The sequence below is a fragment of the Patagioenas fasciata genome, chromosome 14, assembly GCF_037038585.1.
Source record: "Patagioenas fasciata isolate bPatFas1 chromosome 14, bPatFas1.hap1, whole genome shotgun sequence".
NCBI lineage: Eukaryota > Metazoa > Chordata > Aves > Columbiformes > Columbidae > Patagioenas > Patagioenas fasciata.
Window position 1 is genome coordinate 3665016 of NC_092533.1, and position 22306 is coordinate 3687321.

Genomic DNA, 22306 nt, shown 5'->3' on the forward strand with positions numbered 1-22306 from the left:
TGAGGCCTGTCCCTCGGCTCCGCCCCGAGCTCCTCAGCCGCCCCCGCCGGGACCAGCCGGTCGGACCGGGCCCGGCGCTGCGGTGACTCAGCTGCCGCGATGTCCCGACGGGTTTTTCCGCCAGCCCCGGGCCGCCTCCCCCCACTTCGCGTGGCTGAAAGCCCCGGTCCCCCGCGCCGCGCCGAGCCGAAGGAAGCAGAGGCCGAAGAATGAAATCCGGGTTTATTGCAGGGAAGGCCGAGCGCAGCGGGGCCGGGCCCGGCCTCACGCGGCTCCGCTGCCCGGGCCCGGCGCGGGGCTCCGCCCGGCGCTGCTCGCACCGGCCCGGCTCAGCTGCCCCTCACCCCTCGAGGGGACCCGTGGGGACACCCCAGCCCAGTCCTCTTCCCGCTCCCCAAAGGCCTCCAGCATGGCAGAGCACCTGGGTCCCATCCCTCCTTGCACAAGTCACCCCTCTCAGCTCCGGGGTCCCCCAGGGAAGCTGCATTAACCATCCTCTGTTACAGAGCAGCCACGATGCTGCTGACACGAAAAACCAGAACAGCTGCCCCCCTCCCAGCAGCACCAGCACCTGCCTGCCTTTCCTCCTGTGCCTCCACAGTGGCACCGACACAGACCAGGGCAAGCACAGGGCACTGCATCACCACCAGCTCCAGGAACCGCGCGGGCAGCGTGGCCACTGCAACCAGCAGGGTTGGGGATGAGGCTTGAGCCTCCCCTTAGCAAGACACAAAGTTACTGGGTTGTAGGGAATGGAGCAGCAGAACAGGAGGGATAGGGAATGTCTCACAGGGCAAACGCTCCTGCGGTCAGAGCACGGGGCACATGCAAGACCCCCCCACCCTGGCACAGGTGGCCCTTCTGGCTCCAGAGACTCCCCCCAGAAGGGCCTGAAGTGCTGCAAGAAGGAAAACCTCCCTTGTCGCAATCAGTCCTTCGCCCCAGGGCAGCGCCGAGCGGCCGGTCCTTGTGCAGACCCTGAGATCATCCCATTGCAGCAGCAAGAGACCTTCCCCCTTCACAGTCCCGCAGGCATCCTGCTGCTCAGATCTTCGAGGACTCCACCCGTTCGATCCACGGCGTGTCGGCCCCAACATCCCTGGGCTCCGACCGCAGCTGCCGCAGCTCCCGCTCCAGTGCCTGGCTCCGGTGGTACATCTCCATGTAGCTGGCCTGGAGCTCCCGCTGGTACCGCAGCACCTTCTCCTTCTCCTCCTGCCAGGTTTTCCTCTCCAGCTCAAAGTTCACAGCCTGCAGCTGGCCCTGGCGCCGCTCCCGCAGCAGCTCTGCCCACAGCCACTCCACCTGCCGCTCCAGGGGTTCTGCCGTGTCGCTGTGAAGGCCCCGGCACTTGGAATCATCAGTTTCGCAGCCAGGGAAGTCCTGGCACCCCGGCATGGGGTCATCACCCAGCGGCAGCGAGGTGCCAGGCTCTGGGGGTCTCTGGAGGGAGTCTGCCAGTTGTGCCAGCTGGGAGTCCCTGGCCTGGACCTCTGCCTTGGCCTCCCGCAGCTGCGTCTTCAGGCTGAAGATCTCCCCCAGCTTCTGAGCCATCTCCTCCTGGGTGTCCCGGAGCTGCTGCTTCAGCAAAGAGATCTCCGCTGCCTTCTGGCACACCTGCGGTACACGGGCAAGGGTGACAGTTAGAGGAGCAGCACCCCATGGGTGGCATCACCCCAGGTTGTCACCACAGCATCCCTGAGAGACCATGAGCATCACGTCTGGCTCGTTCCCTCTGTCCTGTGGCCACAAGTGACACTAGAGCAGGGAATCACTGCCCCTGGCCTGGCTCCACAGCCAGGAGGGTGGCAATAGAGAGGGAAGGACAGGGACTCACCTCCCACTTGGTCTCTTCCAGCTTGGGGCTGACGCGCTCGCCCTGGGACTGCCGGAGCTTGGCCTCCTCACACTGGCACTGCTGCATGCTCAGCTCCTCCTGCAGCCGCTTCTTCTCCTGCTGTGCCTTGTAGAGCTGCAGCTGCAGCGCCCGCTGCCCACGCTGTGCCTGCTGCGTCACCTGCTGCAGCCTGGCCATGTACATCTGCTTCAGATCCTCCAGCTCGTCCAGCCACAGCCGCTGCTTGTCCTCAAATACCTGCCAGCACAGGCAGACACTGGTGAGGGTCCACAGCCTGCACCTGGGCAGGGCAGCCCCAGGGAGGGATCCCAGAAGGTCCTGTGATGTTGGGTCCTCCCATGCTTGGACATTCCCAGCCCATCACCCACCATGGCAGGACACCGGCTCCTTCACAGCTCCCTCCCCACAGACACCATGGCCCCACACCCCAGCACAGCCCCATCTCCACGGCTCACCTGTGTGAAAGGGTCTTCAGTCTCGCTAAGGCTCCTCTTGAGCTGCCGCAGCTCTCCTCCTGTCTCATGCAGCCGGTCCTCCAGCTGCTTCACCGCGTCCTCCAGCGAGTAGGTGAACTCGTAGGGTGGCGGGGGCTCCCCGGGGCTCTGCAGCCGGCTCAGCGTGGCCATGCTTTTGCAGGACAGAGGTGCCTTCTCAGGGGCCAGGGGGTCCCTGGGGCTTCGAGACACCCTGTCCAAGGAGCCCCCAATGTGGTTGATGTGGCCCATGGAGGCGCTGAACTGGCTCTGGGCAGGCTTGAGGCGGGAGCTGTAGGAAGGGAAGCTCTGGATGGAGTTGTGGCTGGAGTCAGAGGCCTCATCCAGGCTGATGGCGTGGAGCAGGTGAGTGCGGACTGGGCCGTGCTGGGAGGCCGCAGTGCTGCTCTGCGACAGCAGCGTATGCAGGCTCCCATTGCTCTTGGACAGCTTCTGCCCCTTGGACGAGGACAAGCCCTGCATGGAGACCAGCCCCTTCCCGGCCACTGCCTTGAATGCTGAGGGCCTGATACGGCACTGAAAAACAAGAGCAGGGTCAGGATGAGCCAAACAGCCCCCACCAGCACACACAGGGGCCCCAAGCCAGGGAGAACCCACTCGCTCCCAGCCCCATATCCTCAGACATCCCCAAATCCCCATATCCCACCCTGGGCATGGACCATTCTCCTCCAGCCCCATCCCCTCTCAGATGTATTTCAGGGCCCAGCATGGCACCCACAGCCACCTCACCTTGTCGAAGCGGCCCCTCTCAGGCAGGGAGCTCTTGGAGAAGTCGGCCCCACGGTGATGCTCGCGGGAGCAGCGCTCGGGGGACCGGTTCTCGCGGTCGCTCTCATAGTCCCTCTTGTAGCAGGCACCTGATGTCTGGTGCTTCCGCTCCAACCGCGTCTCCTTCTTGGCCCCATGCAGGTAGCTGAAGAGCTCCCGCTGGCTCGGCCCCTTCCGCAGCAAGCCGTCGGGCTGCCGAAGCCCCCGCGAGCCCCCCAGCGGGGCCCGCAGCTCCAGGGGGGACAGATCCTGCTTCTCCACCAGGCTGCCCACGCTGCCCATGCTGCCAACAACACCGACGGGCTCCGAGGAGAGGTAGGTGCCAAGGACGCGGGTGTCAGGCTCACAGGTCACAGGACCCTGTGCTGCTGCCATGGAGAATTAGAGAAAAGCCCGGTACCAGCACTGCTGGAGGAGAGACAAAGTCAGCAACACCAGGCAGCTGGGACTTTGAGCCCCCTGGCACCCCCTTTCCCAGCTGGCCCCAGGGACCAACACAGGCTCCTGGTGCTGGGAGGGACCTGCCAGGTCCCTGGGGGACCCGGGAGCCAAGCGAGCAGGGCACCGCACACAGCACAGCACCAGGCCAGCCACAGCGGGGTGGGGGCTCCCCACTGCTGCCCCCCCCACGGCAGAGCGCCTCCCTCCCACACCCAGCCCCACCTCCCGCCCGAGGCCGGGGCCGAGGCCGACACCAAAACAGGCACCTGCCGCCCAGCCAGGCGGGCGAGTTCAGGAGCCGGCAGCACCTGCCTGGGCCTGGTGCCAGCCCGGCCCGGTGGCACCGAGCCACCCCGCCAGGACCCCACGGTCCAGACACACTCCAGAGCCCTCCCCAAAATTATGCTGGGGAGGCACAGTCCCGGGTCATTGGCTCAGCCTCCCTCGGGTTCGCAGGGGATGAGCATCTCTCCTGCCCCACGGGGACTCTTTCTGCCCACCATGGGCTCCTGCCCTATGCAGGGCAAGTTCCCAAACCCTCCCCATGGCCCTGCTGCATCTGCAGGTGCTCCCATCCCAACACGGGGCAGGGATGAGGTGGCCACAGCTCAGCTGCTACATGCGTGTGAAAGACCCCGTGGCCAGAGATCGTGGGAAGGGGCAGGATGCAGACAGGACAATGCAGCTTCCTGCGCAGGTGGCCGGGGAGGAAGGACGGGAAAATGCCTTCAGCCTTAGCTCTGGCTCCCCAGGGGGGAAACGATGGTCCTCACAGCCCTCTGTGGGCAGCCCTGGCGGAGGGGACACGCAGAGCGTGGTAGGGGCCAGGCAGACCCCCCGCCGTGGCTCCCAGCCCTGCCGAGGGCTCCTGCGCCGAGTTACACCCAGGAAGCTGTCCTGGTTCTCAACACCACGCACCAGGTAAACAAACACCCCGCTTTTAATTGCTGCCACGCACAAACCTGTCTGACAGCTCCCGGCCTGCGCTGTCACCTCCCTCCGCCAGCCCAGCACCTGCTCCGGGTATCGGCAGCACACGAAGGGCAGTGGGGATGGATCCTTTGGGAAGGTCTGGGCTGCCTGTGGTGCCACCGGTTGTGCGCTGGGATGGGGGACATGGATGTCCCCATGCGGGGAAGCTCACCGCATCCAGCCCCCGGCACTGGGGCATCCGCGGGAGCAGCTCGGCCGAGCCCTGCAGTGGCTCCTCCCGGCACCGTCGGCCGAGGAAGTAGGTCAGGTTGTGGGAGGTTTGGGAAGCGCCGGGGGAACCCGAGGTGTCCTGCCTGCGGCGGGAAGGGTGTCACCCCCCAGGCGGCAAAACACCGGTCTGGCCAGCCTGGCTCCTTCCCGCCCGGCTCCTTCCCGGGGTGGCGGATGAGCTCCGGTCCCAGCCCCAGCCGTGCCCCCGCCGAGCCCTGCCCGGGCAGGACACGGCCACAAACCCTTTCCCATCCGCTCCGGACGAGAACCCGCGGGGCTGCGGGGAACACGCACCCTCCTCCCCGCAGCCCCCCCTGCGCGCCCCCGCCGATCCCGCCCGGAATTTCCGGCACGGAGGAGGCGGAGGGGAAGGTCGGTCCCCGGGGCCGGCCCGGGCTGAGCGCGCCGCAGCCCGGGACAAAGCGCCGCGCGGCGGAGAGCACCGAGTGGGGAGGCACCGGCAGACGCCCCGCAGGGGCGCATCGGGGTTCCCCGGGAGGCGTATCGAGGCTCACCGGGACGCGAACCGGAGCGCACCGGGGAGGGCTCACGGGAGCGCCCCGGGAGCGCCCTGGGCCCGCACTCACCATGCCGGCGGCGCTGCGGTCCCGCTCGGCTCCTCTCCCCGCTCCTTCCCTCGCCGCGTTTGAACGCGCCCCTCGGCCGGGGCCGCGCGGGCAACGGGCGGAGCCGGCACCGGCAAATCGCGGCGCGGAGGCGGGCGGCGGAGGGGCGGGAGGAGGAGGAGGGGGCAGGCCCGGCCGTGCCCACCGGCGGGCGGGGCGGTGTCCGGGGCGGGCCGGCCGCCCCTTGCGCAACCCCCGACGCGAGGAGACCCCGCGAGCCCCTCGGCTGCAGCCCCGGGACCGGCAGCGGCTCCAGGCGCCCCTCAGCGTGGCGGGGGCCCGTAGGAGGAGGCCGTATCGCCCACGCCGGGCACAGCCGAGGCCGCCGGGGGAGAAGCGTTTTTCTCAGCCTCGCTTACTGTACCAAGCCCCCGCAGAGGGCAGAGGGGTCTCGGCTCCGTGGGGCACCCTTTGCAGTCCCCTCTTGCAGGACGGTCCCGTCTCCCCCCACCCCAGCACCCACGGGTGCGCAGGAGCTGCCGCAGGTGCCTGTGCAGTGCTGCTAGCCCCACGGGCTGCAGCGTGCATGGGGGGCAAGGAATAGCCCTGTGGGGCTGCCACCTGACCCAGCTCCTAGCCTGGAGCTGGTGAGACACGACGCATTTCATCCCTCTGAATCAGCCCTGCCATGTCCTGGCTGGGAGCCGGTTTTGTCACTCACCACCCCTACAGTGTGCCCAACTTGGGGATGCCGGCATTGGGGGGGGGAGAGGGAAACCTGGTCACCCAGTGTCCCAGCCGCCCTGGGGACTGAGACACCTGTAGCAGCCTTGCTCCATCCCCACGGCAGCCCATGCATGGCACCCATCACTCCCTGGGGAACAATCACACCTGCACTGTCCCCAGCCTGGCTTTGGGGACACACGCATCCTGTGTGCTCGCACACTGGAGCCCTGCTCATTGCCAGCTCCCCCCGCCGCACACCAGAGTCCTCAAGCTGTGCTGCCAGTGCTCACCCACACACACACACTGTCCCCGGTCCCTGTTCACCAGGCTCACATGTGAACGTTCTCCTCGGTGCAGCGCCAGGCACGCAACCGCTCCCTCCATCCCGGCCTCCCTGTTCCCCGCAGCTCCTTTCCACCGCCCAGCTGCACGCTGGAGCAGCAGCACACGCGGCCTCTGAATAGGGGCGCACTTCGCAACGGTGATATTTCCCATCCTACCAATACCACAAATGCATCTGCAATGCCCCATCCTGCTGCGCAGAGCTCGGCACCCCCAGCAGCCCATGGGTCACTGCCAGAAGGACAGACACACGCCTGTGGTTACAGGCAGGAATGACATCGCACCACAGCCTTGGTCCAGGCAGGTCACAACGATACCGGGGTGACTGCAACGGGTGCTGGTCACAGCCGCACCCCTCCTTCCCGTCTGTGCCGTTTCCTGCCACCACGGCTTCACCGCTCCCCCAGGCACATCTCCATGGGATGGCAGCTCCCCTGGGATGTGCCACCAGCCAGGGATGTTCCCTGGGCAGAGATGCTCCAGCCCCCCAGAGGCTTTTCCCAAGCCCTCAACCTCTCTGCTCCCCTCAGCCCCCTGATCCCCCTGACACTACAGCAACATGTGGCTGCCAGCAAACTGCTCCCAGCACTACCCGGTTCAAAACAACTCAGCAATAAAAAAGAGCCAATTGCCATGCCCACAGCAGCCCCCACATGGCCTTGCTGACAGCAATTTGGGCCCCAGAAAACACATTGCAGAGGGGCAGAGCTGGGTCTCCACAGGCTCTCTCTGCCTCCAAGCATCCTGACCCCCTCCTCAGGGTTGCAAAGAGCACAGGAACACGAGGAGGCCTCCGGCTCGGCTCCACAGGGCTCCCAGGACAGCAGGCAGGGTGTTCTCCATCTGCAGAAAGGTGATGGGGAAAAACCTCATTCCCTCCCGCTGGGCCATTGCTAATAACAAAGTGCGTGGGGGGAAACGGAGCTGAGCGACCTCCGAGTCACATTCAGGGCTATAAAAGGAAAGCCAGGTCTCCAGCACGGCGCCTCTTCCACAAAAGCAACTGGAGGATGAGGGGGCTGCAAGCGGAGCTGAGAAATAGCTGCCAGGCAGCGGGAGAGGAGCCTTCAGCACTGAGCAAAGTGCGAGGTGCACATATGCTCTCTGTTTCTGCACATCGACATCTTTCTGAAACCTGCTCGGAACTGTGTCATCTATTTTGAACGGCTCAGACAAATACTTTGATCTGCCTCCGCCACGCCTGGCCGCGGTTCAGGCACCAGTAAGCAGCTGGTGTCCAGGTGGCTGATCCCAAAACCTGCATGATGGAGAGACAAGAGCGGGGCTGCTGGGCCAACATCTCCTTCCAGCTAACCACAGTGAGGGACATGATGGGTCCTGGGAACACCTCCGGAGCAGCGCACCATGTGTCCGAGCCTGCCTGCACTCTTAATGCCAGACACCAGTGCTGCTGTGAGGCTGGAGAGGCCATTGGGAGCTCTTGGGCAGCAGGTCCCCACATCACCCTGTAAGGAGCTATTAAAGGAAGAATGTTGTTTTCGCAAGCGTAAATCTGAAACCTGACCCAGCATATCGAGACCAAGGCACCCACTATCAGACTTCAGATGTAAAACAAAGCCTCTTTGCACTAATCACGGAAATGTACTAATGCAAACCGGTTTCTGTCATTAAAGGTTAAGTTAGGGGGGAAGGTAGTAGCCAGAGAGCCAAGAAACCATACATTAAATGGAAATATATAAATAGGGAGAGGGAGTCATTAGAATTGGAGTAGTACAGAGGTAAACTGAGGCAGGACATCTGGGAAGTGTCAGGTAGGCTGTAAACCCTGGAGTACCCAACCAATGGGGAACGGGAGGGAACTTGCAGCTGGGATTAGGGGGAATAGAAACAGGGGCTTTTGCCGTGTTCAGTGTGCCTCCCTTAGGCAGAACACTCAGTCTTGCAAAATCATTAATAAAATATGCTTTGCCGAGAGACCCCGCCTGAGCCTATTATATGGGCAAGATAATAGTTTCTTACAACCCTGGGGCGCCGAGGAGGCCGCGAGCTGGGGAGGAGCCCACGCTGGGCCTGCCTGCGCCTCGGAGGATGCAAAGCAGCACAGCCCGATCCTCCCTGTCCTGCACCACCACCCCCACCAGAGGCAGCCCCTCGCACCCCAGTCTGCAGAGCTCCAGACTCCTCAGGGGGAGCAGACAGCGTCTGATCTCTCCCGATGCTCCATCCCGCTGCCCTTACACTGTACACGACCCCCACACTTGGCTCCGATGCTTTTTCTTCCCTCATCCCAGCGCTCCGCCCCAGAGTTGCCATGTCGCCAGGGTGACTTGGCTTCCCGGGATGGTGACAGCTTTAGTCTGGGGACATCTGCAGGCACCCGGCAAAGCAACCGCTCTGGGAAGCACCAGGGAGGAGGACAAGGACAGAAGGGGCTCAGGAAATGCAGAGGGCTCGGTGCCAGCGCTGGTGACGGGGCTGAGCAGAGGGGAACTGGCTTGCTTGGCTGGGTCTGCCCAGCTTGAGGAGCCAGCAGCACCCAAAACACACTCCAGGACCCCAGAGCAGTGCAGTGCAGTCCCACACCCGGCACCCTCCACTCTGGAGCGGCACAGCACCCCTCCACCCAGCAGCCTGAGCAGGCAGCCAGGCCAGGTGCTGATGGAGGAAAGGAGCCCGGTGCTGGCAGGGGTCTCCCTTGAGAGTCTGGGTGACCCTGCCACCCCTCAGCAGATCAGGGTGAGCAGCAGCATCCTGTGCCTGTCCACTGCCAGCACAAGCAGGCACAGACCAGGCGCTGCTCCACAGCCACTGCTCCCGCTCCGGCTCGACAGTCAGGACCCCAGCAGGACGAGTGGCCCCCCTGCCCAGCTCTACACACCCCACCTCCCAGCAAAAGGTGCTGGTGTGGCTGATTTCTACCAAACCCAAACTGGCAGCCTCCAGGGCCCTTCCTCACCTGCTGAGTCCTCCCTTCTTCCCCAGTTCGTGGATCTGGCCCTGCAGAGCAACCCAGGCACGTTCCCAGCAGCCAGAGAGGGCGTTCTCCTCCTCCTCGCATCTCCTGTCCCAGGGCACTCTCCCAGCAGTGTCAAGTGCTTCAGCTGCCTCCCATGGGCTGTTCTTGTCCCCAGGTCACCACACAGGCTGGGCTCCTGGGGTCTGCAGGGTGTAGCTGCCTGGCCCCCTTCTGCTCACCAGCACCCCATGGCCGACACAGCCTTCTGCCTGGGCACCTTCCCTGAGCCGTTCACTCACCCAGGCCACATCCACAGTGCAGGACCTGAGCCCAGAGCAGAGCCCTCACAGGCCCCACCAGCAGCGGGGGATCAGCACTGTGACACACTCCAAAAATAAATACCCCACCCCACTGCTGGAAGGGGCAGCCCGGGTCCTCGCCATGGGACAAACTGACCCATTGGTGAGGCAGGGCTGGGCGGCTAGAGCGAGGGGTGAGACCTGCAGCCTTACCCCGCACAGATCATCACCCCAAACCCTCCTGCTCCCACCTCGAGGGGAGCGTTCCTGCCCCTGTCTCGCCCAGCGAAGCCCTTGTTCTCCTCAGCTCAGGTAGGTTAGTGGCAACCATCCTAATTCTTGCACTTCACCCACGCCAGCAGCCAGTCCTTCCCAGGACACTTCACACAGGACCAGCAATGCTGGGGGGATATCAGCTTCTCCAGCATCCCCTGAAAAAGGGCTGAGGCAGCACACGCCACAGAAGGCAAGCAGGAAAGGGGGCAGCTCAGCCACAACTCTCTTCCTTACTCCACAGAGAAGTCCTGAGCTACCTCAGCCGCTGACACCCAGCAAAGCTGCAGACGCTGGGGCCTGGGGCACAGCTTGATCACAACTGCTTCCTGCAATGAAGCAATCACAACACAGCCCTGGGGGTACCTGGCAGCTGAAACACAGGCACCATCTCGCTTGAAGCCCGTTTCAGACCGGCTTGACCTCCAAACTAGAACAGATCACCTCTCCAGGCAAAGTGTGGCTGAGGCCAAGCCAGAAAAGGGTGTGCTGGAGCCAGCGAGGTGAAGGGAGCAGGAAGAAGGAGTGGCGTGACATGGCCCAGGGCATTCACAGCTCACAGGTGCCCTGATCGTTCTTTATTGTCCTCTGAGCTGAGTGGCAGCTCAGTCATGTCCAGAGCAGGAAAACTCTCCTGCACCTGCCCCAGGAGGCAGCACCAGCGTCCGCAGTGACGCCACTGAGTCCCACTCTCAGCCTCTTCTGTCGGTCCCAGCAAAGCCTGGTTCTCAGCCTTTTCTGTTCCTCTGTATCTCACCAGCACCGCCATGCTCAGCTGCTGCGAAAATCCTGCCTGCTCCAAGCAGCACGGCGGCAGCCCCGGCATCTTGGCACAAGCACAGCGCACACGACTGGCGCACGGGATATGGGCTCAGCCGAACGTGCACCAAGGGGTCTCATCTGTATCACAGTCCAGCAAGATATTAAGGACGGTGCAGGGGGCTCCTGCCACACTCAGGGCTGTCCGTGACTCGATTCGGTACCGCACGTTGTTCAGACCTCCTTCCCGATCCACCTTAAACTGTTCCTGAAGAAAAGAAAGACCATTCAGCCCATGCTGGCTTCCAGTGGAGGGGAAGCAGCCAGAGCCCGGGAGGGAGCGCAGAGCTGGTAGGGAAGGATATGAGCAAGGAGGGCGTAGAGCACACGTGGTGATCACAGCCCACATCTCCTGTGGTCTCCCTTGGCCACACTGAGGTCTCACCTGCTTCTGTGCAGCGATGCGCTTCTGGTCTCTTTTCCTCCAAGCTGGGTCGTGCAGGTGCTGGAAAGTCTCATATCCAGTTGTGATTCCAGAGGGACGGCGAACCTAGAAGAGCAAAAGTTCTCTAAAGCTACTGGAAAACTTGTCTGTACCCACTGCACCTGCTGCCGGAGTGGGGAGTGCAGAAGAGCTGCCGTCCCCCGGTACTGACCGGGCAGCTACAGCTGGGGACCAGGTGGGGAGACATGGAGAATGGCAATTTCCGCCTAGGAGGCCACAGAGCACCCCTTACCTGGAGACCAGCTCCTTTGATACGTCGATAAAACTCATCATCCTCCCGTCCCCAGCCCCAGAAGCGGTTGGACATGCCATTGCACTGAAATGAGAGGGACACCGTATCACCGAGGTCCCATTCAGCACAACTCCCCACACCGCAGAGGAGCAGGCACCAGCATCACAAGCCCTGAGCACCAGCGCAACCTCCCCTCTCCTGTCCCCAAACCATTTGACTCCTTTCCCTCCTTCCCAAGCACGGAGTGCAAAATGTACGACTGTTCACCCTGACAGCATCACAGCTCCTACCCCAAACTGGCTGGGGTGTCCCACCCACGTGCTCACCAACTCATAGTGCTGCTTGGTGAGCAGCAGGATGCCGCCCACGTAGGTCTTATAGTGGTAGAGCGGGTGCAGCTCCGGGGACGCCACGTGGAAGGGCCCAGCCTCCGGGAAGCTGTAGTCCAGCTGCTCGTTGAGGGGCAGGAGATCGACGTCGTGCATCGCGATGTAGTCGGTGTCGTTGCCGCTCTCCAGGAAGCCCACGTTGATCAGGGATGCCCTGTTAAACCTGCCGCGGGACCACAGACTCAGCGCCACACGCAATGGCCACCGTCCCTTCATGTCCTGCTCCTGTGCTCCTCAATGCGGAATGTTCAACCAGTCCCCAAATGGGGACACACAGACACGACGTTCCCTGGCTCCGCAGCGCAAGGGCTGTCTGTCCCAAAATGCACCCCTGCTTCCCTCCATACGGGACACGCTGAGCCCAATGGCGACATGCAGGGGTTTGGCCACTGCGGACCCCAAGGGGCTACGGCAAGTCCCGGCCGGCCCCACCGGGGCTGCACGCAGGTACCGGACAGCGAGCCAGGGGGGAACGACTACGTTTCCAAACAGCCCACAGTATTTCTTTGGATTTTGGCATCCCCAGATGTTTGGGAGAAAGCTGAAAGATCTAGGGAAGATAATGCTCTTCTTCCTTAGGAAGATAGAAACAAAATACCATTTTGTCCTTCTAGAAGCTCTAGAGTGAGTAAATTTGGGGAGAGCATCACACCTCCATGTTGCTCAGATCCTATACTTCACCGGAGACAAGCAGGTGACCTGTTTGGTGGGCACAGAGTTTTGGAGAAGGGCCCCCTCGCTGCCTTTTGGGCTTCGCTGCGGCGAGGGGAGACGCTACCTGAAATGATCCACCTGGTTGAGGATGAAGATGTGATGGCGGATCCTCTTCTTGCTGAGGAAGCGGTGCATGTAGGGCACGAAGGCCAGCAGCTCCTCGAAGCGCTCCCGGAACGGGACGAGCAGCGCCAGGCGATGCGGACCCCACGACGGCTCGTCCTCCGGCGGCGGGAGCGGGGCGGGGGGCGGGCAGGGCTGGCGGGGAACCCCCGGGCTCTGCGCCCCGCCGGCCACCGGCCCCTCGCCCGAGCAGCTGAGCTGGAGCCAGAGCAGGGAGGCGAAGCCCAGGAGCAGCGCCAGGAAGAACAGCGGGAAGACGGAGAAGCGGCCGGGGAGCAGCCCCAGGAGCAGCGGGGACCTGGGGCACAACGTGGGGTCAGCGGCCGCCGGGGACCCCCCCGCCCCGGGACCCGCCGCCCGCCCGCCGCCCGCGCCCCCGCTCACCCGCCGCCGCGCAGGCGGAGCGCAGCCCTGCGGCGGGCAGGGCCCATGGCGCCCGGCCGGCCCCGCACCGGCCCGCGGCGGGACACGCTGGCTGCGCCCCCGCCGCCTCCCCCCGCCCGGAAACACGGCCCGGCCCCGCCGTTCCGCCACGCTCCCTTCCGCCTGGCGGGGCGGGCCGGGGGCGGGCCCGGATAGCGGGGCCACGTTTCCCCGCCGCTGCCGGCCGGAGCGTCCGCCCTCGGGCACCGCAACGAACCCTCCGGGACATCCCCTCCTCCCTGGGTGTCCGCCCCGAACCCTCTGGGAGCCCACAAGGATCAACCCCCGCCCAGCGACCCCCCCCGGGCACCACCCAAGAATTATGGATGAGACCCTCAAGATGATCGAGCCCAACCATAACCTGACTCTAGTACCAACCCATGTCCCTAAGAACCTCATTTAAACGCCTTCTAAACCCTCCAGGGATGGTGACTCCACCACTGCCCTGGGCAGCCTGTTCCAATGCCCAACAGCCCCTTCCAGGAAGAATTTTTTCCTAATATTGAGGCCATTTCCTCTTGTCCTATCCCTTACTACTTGGCAGAAGAGACCAACACCCAAGGCCTCCCCCAGCTGCTCCACACCACAGCCCCCCCAGCTTCCTAACCCCCTTTTCCCAGCCCAGACAGAGCCAGAGCCACAGCTGGTGTCAGTCCTTTAATGCCCCACAGCTCCCAATATTCACAGCCACCGCCGCTCGCCCTCTCCGCCACGGGTCTCATCCAGTGGAGGGAGCACTGGAAAAGCAAGGGGAGCGACCTCCAGGCACCCCCCTTGCACCACAGCCCGGGGGCAAGGGGCTCTTCTGCAGCGGGATTCACCCCCCAGTCCAACAGCCAAATAGACAGATAAGAAAATACTTCTGGTATTTCTCAGAAACAGCTTTTAGAAACCACAGTTTTTACAGCTCCCCATAGAAAAAAATGGGTTTGGGCACAGGCCCGGGTGTTGCGCTAGTAGAAACGCTTGTTCCGCTCCTGGCGCTTCTGGAAGACCACAGCTCCCACCACAGCGCAGACGATGATGCCCAGCAGCGCGCAGAGCAGCAGCAGGAACACCTTCCAGCCCGTCAGAGGCCCGCTTCGGAAGTTGCCCGTCGGGTCATCCACGTTGTCTGCAAGGACAAGAACAGTCGCACAGACTGACCCAACCTCAGCTCCTGCGAGGTCTTGCAGCTCTGACGTCTTTCAACAGGTCTGAAGAGCCCGGCCCCAGCGTGCCAGCCCTCCACCAGAGAGGTTTCTGAGGCCAGAGCTCACCTTTGGGTGATTTAAGGAGGCTGACGCTAGGCTCAATCTTGGTCCAGTCAACGCTCTCATCTTCTAGAGGGTGCTCCACCATGAGCTGGAATAGCTTCATCGAGATAATGTCGTGATTGTCTAGGAAACAACCAAAACGCTGTCAGGGGACTCGAGAGATGTCCACACAGCTCTAGATGTGCTCTGACAGGGCTCCTTCCCTCTCAAACCACCCTCACACCCCAGGCACAAAGCTGGGATTTGAGATGTTCCTCAGCTCTCAGATGCCTCATCCCCCAGGCCACAGGCCCCAACACAAGAGGGTTTCAATAGCCTGGTTAATAATTCCAGGGAAGGAAGCCATCAAATGCCTCCAGAGTGTTACAGTCCAGGCCTCAAACAGCAGGTATTCCCGTAAGCAAAGCCCCCTCCCTCTCACCAGACAAATCTCCAGTGCCAGCAGAGGCACCGAAGAAGTAGCCAGTTGGCAGCTGCACCCCTGCAATGTCAATGCAGTTCTTCCACTCGTTCTTGTCTTCCACGTCCGTCATCACCTGTAAGACCAGAGGAGTGTCACACCAAGAACACACACTGCCATCCTGCCCACCCGCAGCTCTTTTGGAGCCAGAGGTGCAGGAGAGGCAGGTGGTCAAGCCTCAAAAAACACCTCTAGGCCACCTACTGACACAGCAACACCTGCTCCTTAGCATTGCCCTGTCTAACGTGTGAGAGACCCTGAAGGTATCCACCGCATCTCACCGTCAGGCGGCCCCGGGAGTACCGAATTGCCAGGAAAGTGTCATGGTTCTGGTTCCGAAGGTCGGCGGTGCACCCCGCCAGCTCCGTCCAGCGCCCATCCTTGCTGTGGTCATACGTCAGGGAGCCATTGTTCACCATCGCAGAGATGTAGGGGAAGACGCGCTGTGGGGAGGAGAGCGCTGCTGCTTTTGGTCTGCAGAAGCCTTCCAGCTGCAGATCAAGAGCCACCTTCCCCTGCCTGGTCAGGAACCTGAGCGAGAGCAGATCTCAGCCAGGCACAGCAACAGAGCCGTGGCTTTGCTGCACAGTTGGGTAAGGAGGGCAGAACAACGAAATCAAGGCTCATTTTTTACATAAAACTGATTCTAAACTGAGAGGTTGTTCTGGCTAAAGCAGAGCAGCCATTTCTGACCTTCCACATGGAGACCCCTGCAAGCCCCCACAGTACCACGTGGCCAGGGCAACCAGACAGCCCCAGACGTGTGGAGTGAGCACCCAACAGGGCAAGAAGTGTAAGAACAGAGCACAGGACCCAGAATGGGCACAAATCTCACATGAGCAGCACAACTACACTCAGGGCTTTGCAGTCGGTGATTAGATACACCACGAGAGTCCAACCCAAGGCACAAATTCACCTCCCAGTGAGCATCAGACAAGAGGGAGATGGGGCATTTCCAGGTGCTTTATGACTTAAGTGTCACGGTTTTGGTGCAACAGATCTCACCAACACAGTTATGTTTTCTGATTGTGCTGTAATGAGATCCACGAACAAGAAGCAGGAGAGAAGAAAAGGACCAACTGCCCTGTAACTGATCTGTATTTTGGCCACAGGGAATTCTGGAGTAAAAAGCCACCTCAGAGTTTCTCTTTTAGAGACACCCAGGTTGGAAACAGAGAATACGGCCAGGAACAACATGGAATGACCAACCAAAGCATGGAGAAGCCCAAGAAATGACACTCGGGATGAATATTCTTTGAGGTGGATTCCTCTAACTTAATAGGGGGTGCCTAGTTTACACCAGCTCTGTGCCGCCCTCTCATCCTGAGGGGAAAAGGCCTTGGAAACATCTGTGTGGTCAACAACAGCAGAAGACGGAGTGTGGACGTTCTTATCTCTGTTAATGCACATACAAACTCTTCCCGTTACCAGCTCCCATGACAGGATGAGCAGCACGCTCTCATGTTAAGATAGACTTCTCCTTGGTCCATCCATGAAGCACTTGGAACACGAAGCTGTGAGGAAACAGCCCCTTGGGCAACGAACGAGCTCCCTGAACCACTCACCTCTGTCGCTTCATCGTTGGGATACGTATCAAGGAAAATAGCCAGTCCGTGAAAGTTGTCCTTGCTGCCAAAGACGGGACCTGGAACAGGACAGAACACAGGGGACAGAACGCTCTCAGAAGGAATTTGTGCTCAAAGACTTCTACTGAAGAGAGCTGCGACAGCTGTTCATGGCCAGGCAGATGACTGAGGGCACCTGTTCCCGGCAGAACGCACAGGACACGTCATCCTGATCTACTGAAACCAGACAGAGAGCAGCTCAAACGCCCTCCCTGGCGAGAAACCTCCCAGGACAAGGGCAGTCAGCACCAGGGCAGCTCCCTGGACACATGCAAGTGCTGAGGAGGCCTCAACTCAGCTAGGCAGCCCCTGTTGTGCACCGTACCTGGCACCAGCCGCTCCTGCGTGTACCACAGGGCCAGCCCGTCCCCGTGCAGGTTCTTCTTGCCGGCCCCGTGGATCTTGAAGTGGACGTGGAGCTCCCAGTCCTTGAGGAAGCAGGGCTGTGTGGAGAGACCACCCAGAGGCGTCAGGGTAAGAGCCGGGAGAGGCGCTGGGGCCGCCCCGGGCCCCTCCCGGTCTCCCCCGGGCTCTCACCACACGGTTCCAGATGGAGCCCTCCCGGCTGCGCTCGTCGGGCGTCAGGCGGACGTATTGGCTGGTGACCATGGTGCTGCCCTGGAAGTCCCACAGCGGCATCGCGGCGGAGCCCGCGCCTGTGAAGGGGCAGAGGGAGCGCGGCTCAGCCCGGGCCGCCGCGGGGCTCCCGTCCCGTCCCGCCCGGCGCCGCGCTCACCTTGATACGGCTTCATCAGCGAGTGCTCCCGCTTCAGGTGCTCGCTGTTGCCGTCCGTGAGCTCGGCGGGCGCCGGGCGCGGCCCGGCCACCACCAACAGCAGCGCGGCCGCCAGCAGCCCGCCCGCACCCGCCGCCATGCTCCGCTTCCGGGAACGCGCCCCGCTCCCGCCCACGGCCCCGCCCGGGAGCGGCTGCCTGCCCCACCAATCAGAAACGCTCACATCACCGCATTCCCGCCTCCGCGAGCGAGTGTCACTCCTGCCCGCCTATGGCGGAGAAGGGGGCGGGGCCAGGGGGGTGTGCGGCTCCCGCCGCGCGGTGGAGCTGGGCGGCGGGAGGAGCGGCAGAGCGCCTCCCGGCGTGCACCGCCCTGCGCGCTGTGGCGCACGGCACGCCGGGATCTGTAGTCCGCTCTCCCGCCTCGTGCCGGTCACGTGCGCGGCTCGTGCCGCCCGCGGGGCACGTGACCCGCTCCGGCAGCCCGTCGCCATGGCAACGGCACGCAAGATGGCTCCGGGAACGGCCCCGGGCCCGGGCCCCGCAGGCCTCGTCGGGCCGCAGAGCAGCGGGGAACAGCGCTGGCCCAGCACCGCGGGAAGGACTGGCTGAGGCGGCACTCGGGTCACGGGCAGCTTTATTCAGGGTCTGCAAGCCGCGGCCCGGTGCTGCAGGAGGCCCCAGCCCCAGCGCAGCTGGCCTTCCACCCATCCCCAGCGGCGGGGGTGCTCAGCCATGCTGGTTGCATCTTCCAGCCCTCGGGATGGGCGTCCTCAGCAGGGCAGCAGAAGCCCCAGCTCGATGTGTTCAGGACAAGGCGCTTCCCAGGGGCTCTCCCGAGCAGTGCCTCTCAGTGACACAGCGTGGCTGCGATCAAGGCCGTCACCAGCAGATGAAACACCTCCATGGATGCCTCTATGGCCATGTTACGTCCATGTCTGTGTGCTTGTCCCAGATCTTGTGCACATGCGGGATCTCCTCTGGGCAGCAGAGGATACCGAATCCAAGCCCTTCCCGAGGCAACTGCCACAGCTGGGGCAGCACCAGTCGCATCCCACAGGAGCAGAGGGGAACACACGCCACCCACTTGGCTGTGCGTGCGGTGTCTGAGGGTGCAGCCGGTGCCGGGGGGGGTGCCCAGCGTGCCCCGGACAGCGTGTGCATTGCAGCAGCCTCTGCGGGGTGTGCCAGTGGTGGGGGTGCACCGGTCCTGAGTGGGTTCTTGTTCTGAAGGTGTGCAAGCCCTTAACACAGTGGGACACGTGCTTCCCTCTGACAGCATGGGGGCTGCAGGAGCGTTGGGGGTGTACAAGGAGCCCAGGGGAAGGGGAAGCCAACCGATGAGTGAAAGACTGGGTGGGAAGCCCATCTGAGCATGGCAGTCTGAGGCTCAGGGCCCAGCTGGGCTTTTGGGGGAGGATTTAGGGACCCAGGGAGAGTGGCCATGGCTTAGGGACCTGCAGTTCTGTCCAGTCTGGCACTTTGCAGCTCTCACTTCTTCCTGTTCATGATCTGGCTGGAAATCCAGTTCATTCCATCCTGGAGGGAAGAGAGAGACATGAGCACAATCTCAAGAGCGTGGCAGGTCCTTGGGTCCTTTTCTCCCTCTGCAGAGCCCTCAGGCCCCCATCTCTACCTGCACTCCTTCCCCAGACAAGGCTGAACAGGCCTGGATCTGCCATTCCCGGTCCCGGTAGGTGTGGAGGCTCAGCCCTTCTGCAATTTCGGCCGCGGGTGCTGCAGTCACTAGATCCTGCTTGTTGGCAAACACCAGCAGCGGGACCCCCGTGAGGGAGTCATCCTCAGTGAGCTCTGCCAGCTCCTGCCAAGAGAGAACCATCTCCCAGAGCCGCCAGCCACTGCTGCCAAACTCCCTGGAGCTTCTGTGTTCCTGCCTGGGCTGCCCAGGGCAGGCTGGGGCATCTCACTCCCCCAAAAAGTGCATTGCTCCCCTTTCTCTGGTGCTTATATTGCAGCCAAAGAAGCTGTGAGGTCTCAACATCCAGCAGGAGAGATGTGCACCCCTGAAGCTCCATCTGCCCTGGACAGAGCCCAGAAGTTTCACAAGGTGCTACCTGAGGGCTGAAATGCTCCCAGCACTGAGAGCCTTGGGCAAAGGACAGCTCCAGGAGGCTGCTGTCAGCCTTGGGCTGTCTGGCACAGCCACACCACAATCTGGTGCCAGTACAGCCAAGACTGGCACTCAGAGTCTCACCTTCCCCTCTCCAGCTTCATTCCCAGGGTTTGTGACTCTTAATTTGCTACTCGTAAACCTTTGCTTGGTCATATCACTCACCTGGGGAGTTGGTAGAAGGGCGCGAGGCTGGTGACTGAGGGGTCACTCTCATCAGGGGCTGTCACCCCTGTGTCAGGTACCCCTGAGGCATCACACCCACCTCGGGGAGAGCTGCTGGGCATGGATCTGCCATGGGGTGGGGTGGCTCTGCATGCTGAGACCCCCATCACGAGCCCTTCATACCTCTTGGACAGCATAGCACCCACAGCGGTGCTGCCTCAGACCCCACAGCCACCCCCTGCCCAGACTTCTCATACCTGCCCCGTCTCTTCGAAGCGCTTCTGGTCTGCACTGTCAATGACATAAATCTGCCGTGGGGGGAAAAGGGACAGTCAGTGTCTCCTCCTCGCCCAGCTGTGCAGCCATCCGCCTTCTGCAGGGGCTGCAGCGCTCTGCTGGGGTACTGGGTCCCAACAAGGGGCTGCGGGCAGCCACCCCACTCACCAGCAGGTCTGTGCTGCCCAGATACTTCCTCCAGTATGGGCGGATGGAGCGCTGCCCCCCGATATCCCAGACATTCAGCTTGAAGCCATGCGAGTGGACACTCTTTATGTTGAAGCCCTGCACAGATACGCAAACTCTGGTATCACCCAAGGGGAGAGAAGGACCTGCCACCCTCCTGCCGCTCATGTCCCCCAGTGGCACCTACCTGGGTGGGGGTGATGGTGCTGACCTCCTCGGACGCCAGGCATTTCAGCAGCGTGGTCTTCCCCGCATTGTCCAGCCCCAGCAGGACGATGCGGAGCTCCTGCTCTGGGGCACCCTTCAGCTTCTGGATGACGGAGAGCAGCCCCTGGGGACGTGGGGTGCCGGGGGAGGCCTGTGGAGTGCCAGGTCACTGCAGAGCACCCTCCTTTTGGAGTGGGGAGTTGGGTGCCCTGTTGGCCATGGGTACCCTGTGTCTACAGCCTGAGCAAAGCCCCGGGTTTGGCTCCAAAGGTGTCCAGGCTCAAGGTGGCCCCACAGCAGATCCACCCAGCATCAGTACCCCAAGTGTGTGCCATTCTTACCTTGGGAGCCCTGCCAGCTCCTGGGCATTCTGGGGGGACAATCCCAAGGTACAGCCCTGGTCCTGCTCTTCCAGCTCACCCAGCACTGCAGCCAGGAGCTGATGCCAGCACACCCACCCTGGCACAGGCAGGATGTCACCAGACCCCACTTACCTTCTGCGCATCACCCATGGTCTGGCAGTCGCTCCGGCACACCTGAAGACCTGCCCGGGGGCTCGTCCCCGAGGCTCACCGGTGGCTGCGTGACTGGCACGCTACCCGTCGCTGGGGGAGGAAGAGGATTACTGGCTCCAGAATTAGCTGCTGTTTCTCCATTTACCCACAGCATTAAATAATGCCCTCGGCAAATCCCGCAGCCAGCTGTCGCCCCGCCGTCGCCTACCCCCAGGATAAACCAGGTCCCGCCGGGCTGGGGCACTGGGGCACAGGAGGTCCCTCTCCCCACGGGGCCAGGCTCTGTCTCGGGGATGGCGGCACAGCGGCAGGATGCGGTACCCAGGCACCACGGCCATCACTGCGGGATGGAGCTGTGCAACTGGCGTGTGATCCTGGGGGAAGCACTGCAGCCTCAGCCTCCGCGGTGGTCGCTGCGTGCTGTCCAGGCAGCAGTAACAGGCCACAGGTATGGCCGTGTCTGGGTGCACAGGGCTGACACAGCCTCCCAGGAGAGGAACAATGATGCCTCAGCACATCCCCATGTCACACCCCCTCTGAGTAGGGTGAGGCAACACCAGCACCCATGAGCTGCCCCCTCGGAGGGTAGCAGGAGGTAATGCTGGGGCTGGAGCTGCTTGAGGCCACGTCAGCCGCTGCCACAGCTCCTGCTGCCATCAGAGGGAAACCACCGGGCACCGGAGCAGGTCAAGGGCTGCGATGTTTGCAGCCAGAGGTCAGAGATGGCACAGGACAGGGGGCCAGAGGGGCACAGACACCTTCCCCAGCAGCCCACCCCAGCCCATGTGGGGTAAGGGGCTAATCTGTTCACCATTTCGATTAAATATATTAATTAAGCAATGTCTTTGATTCTTGCATGCCGCAGTTCAGTCCTTGGATCAGGTTTCCTAGCAGAGAGGTTATCCTTGTGGTGAGGACCGTGAGTCACGCACTCTTGGTGAGACATTTTTATTTATAACTCCCGTTGCAAAGCCAAGCCAAACAACACAGCTATGCTTTGACAAAGGGAAGGGGAGAAGCAGGATCACCCACCACCCCACCATTGCTCTGTGGCACCGCCGGGGGCAGAGGGGCAGCAGTGGGGGCCACCCTCTGTTCCCCCCTGCCCACAGACCCTGCCAGGGCTGTGGCAGCTAATGCCACACTGCTTTTGTGCACGTTCGCAGTGGGAACACTTCATTTTTCTGTGCATAGATCTGCACCCAACTTAATGTTAGGGTTCTGCTTTTGATAGGTTAATCACCCACCTTACGTCCCAGTTATTAGCATTTCTATGAGTGGGTTGCCATGGTGCTCTGCGGTTTATCCTCTAACTGTTAGTTACTTGTATTTCCTAACAAATATCCTAAAATATCCATGACTGGTTTGTGGTTGCTGATCAACATGGAACCCCAGCCTAGGAGATGGGCAAAACTGCTTAGGCATCAGTTTGGTGACTCCAAGCTGCACGTCCACCACTCCTCTGCACCAGGCTCAGCCGGCATCCGTGGCACAGGCAGCTCTCCCCAGGCGCTAAGGCAGCAGCAGCACAGCCCTGGGGGCCACCTTCACCTACTGTTTGGCGTGGGGCTGGGAGGCGGCTGTGTGCCTGGCTGGGTGTGACCGGAGCAAGTGGCACCAGGCTGTTTGGCATGTTGATGCCCCCTGCAATCCCCTTCCCTGGGGTGATGTGGTGCTCAAGATGAGCCCCCTTGTGCTGCCCAGGCTGCTGGGAAGGG

The 22306-nt window shown here is 62.3% G+C and overlaps 4 protein-coding genes across 10 annotated transcripts; all 4 read right to left on the reverse strand.

Moving 5' to 3' along the window:
* Nucleotides 1–207: 207 nt before the first annotated feature.
* Nucleotides 208–10337, reverse strand: N4BP3 (NEDD4 binding protein 3). 7 transcript variants are annotated; one of them, XM_071814648.1, is made up of 5 exons: nt 10254–10337; nt 3082–3528; nt 2314–2868; nt 1838–2095; nt 208–1617 (listed from the first exon to the last, which is right to left on the reverse strand). In XM_071814648.1, exons 2-5 carry the CDS (start codon nt 3493–3495, stop codon nt 1045–1047), a joined length of 1800 nt encoding a protein of 599 aa, XP_071670749.1. In that variant the 5' UTR covers nt 3496–3528; nt 10254–10337; the 3' UTR covers nt 208–1044. The 7 variants fall into 7 exon arrangements, with proteins under 7 accessions (XP_071670749.1, XP_071670750.1, XP_071670748.1 ...); XM_071814649.1 differs by having other exon boundaries at nt 3082–3525; nt 10254–10336; XM_071814647.1 differs by having other exon boundaries at nt 3082–3525; nt 9316–10325.
* Nucleotides 10338–10418: 81 nt separating this feature from the next.
* On the reverse strand, nt 10419–13261 carry B4GALT7 (beta-1,4-galactosyltransferase 7). Its single transcript, XM_065849066.2, is given in 7 exon segments — nt 10419–10914; nt 11092–11196; nt 11384–11467; nt 11710–11935; nt 12551–12907; nt 12994–13231; nt 13234–13261. Coding segments are annotated over 7 exon segments (1194 nt in total). The 3' UTR covers nt 10419–10758.
* A 415-nt stretch (nt 13262–13676) lies between these two features.
* On the reverse strand, nt 13677–17272 carry LMAN2 (lectin, mannose binding 2). The gene is made up of 8 exons (XM_065849436.2): nt 17110–17272; nt 16911–17029; nt 16699–16816; nt 16314–16393; nt 15030–15191; nt 14710–14824; nt 14292–14411; nt 13677–14146 (listed from the first exon to the last, which is right to left on the reverse strand). The coding sequence occupies exons 1-8, from the start codon at nt 17246–17248 to the stop codon at nt 13986–13988; spliced, it is 1014 nt and encodes a 337-aa protein (XP_065705508.1). The 5' UTR covers nt 17249–17272; the 3' UTR covers nt 13677–13985.
* A 1219-nt stretch (nt 17273–18491) lies between these two features.
* LOC136107876 (ADP-ribosylation factor-like protein 3) lies at nt 18492–20680 on the reverse strand. The gene is made up of 6 exons (XM_065849257.2): nt 20568–20680; nt 20054–20224; nt 19849–19965; nt 19662–19712; nt 18745–18930; nt 18492–18647 (listed from the first exon to the last, which is right to left on the reverse strand). Exons 1-6 carry the CDS (start codon nt 20583–20585, stop codon nt 18600–18602), a joined length of 591 nt encoding a protein of 196 aa, XP_065705329.1. The 5' UTR covers nt 20586–20680; the 3' UTR covers nt 18492–18599.
* Nucleotides 20681–22306: the final 1626 nt, after the last annotated feature.

Coding starts and splice junctions, on each gene's coding strand:
- N4BP3 (XM_071814648.1), bottom strand. CDS start 3,495: ATGGCAGCAGCACAGGGTCCTGTGACCTGTGAGCCTGACACCCGCGTC. Junction 2,869..3,081: donor AGAGGGGCCGCTTCGACAAG/GTGAGGTGGCTG, acceptor CTTGTTTTTCAG/TGCCGTATCAGGCCCTCAGC. Junction 1,618..1,837: donor TGGAAGAGACCAAGTGGGAG/GTGAGTCCCTGT, acceptor CGTGTACCGCAG/GTGTGCCAGAAGGCAGCGGA.
- LMAN2 (XM_065849436.2), bottom strand. CDS start 17,248: ATGGCGGCGGGTGCGGGCGGGCTGCTGGCGGCCGCGCTGCTGTTGGTG. Junction 16,817..16,910: donor GCTCCATCTGGAACCGTGTG/GTGAGAGCCCGG, acceptor CTCTCCACACAG/CCCTGCTTCCTCAAGGACTG. Junction 15,192..16,313: donor CCAACGATGAAGCGACAGAG/GTGAGTGGTTCA, acceptor TCCTCCCCACAG/CGCGTCTTCCCCTACATCTC.
- LOC136107876 (XM_065849257.2), bottom strand. Junction 18,931..19,661: donor GCTTCGAAGAGACGGGGCAG/GTATGAGAAGTC, acceptor CTCTCTTGGCAG/GAGCTGGCAGAGCTCACTGA. Junction 18,648..18,744: donor TGTCTGGGGAAGGAGTGCAG/GTAGAGATGGGG, acceptor TCTTCCCTCCAG/GATGGAATGAACTGGATTTC.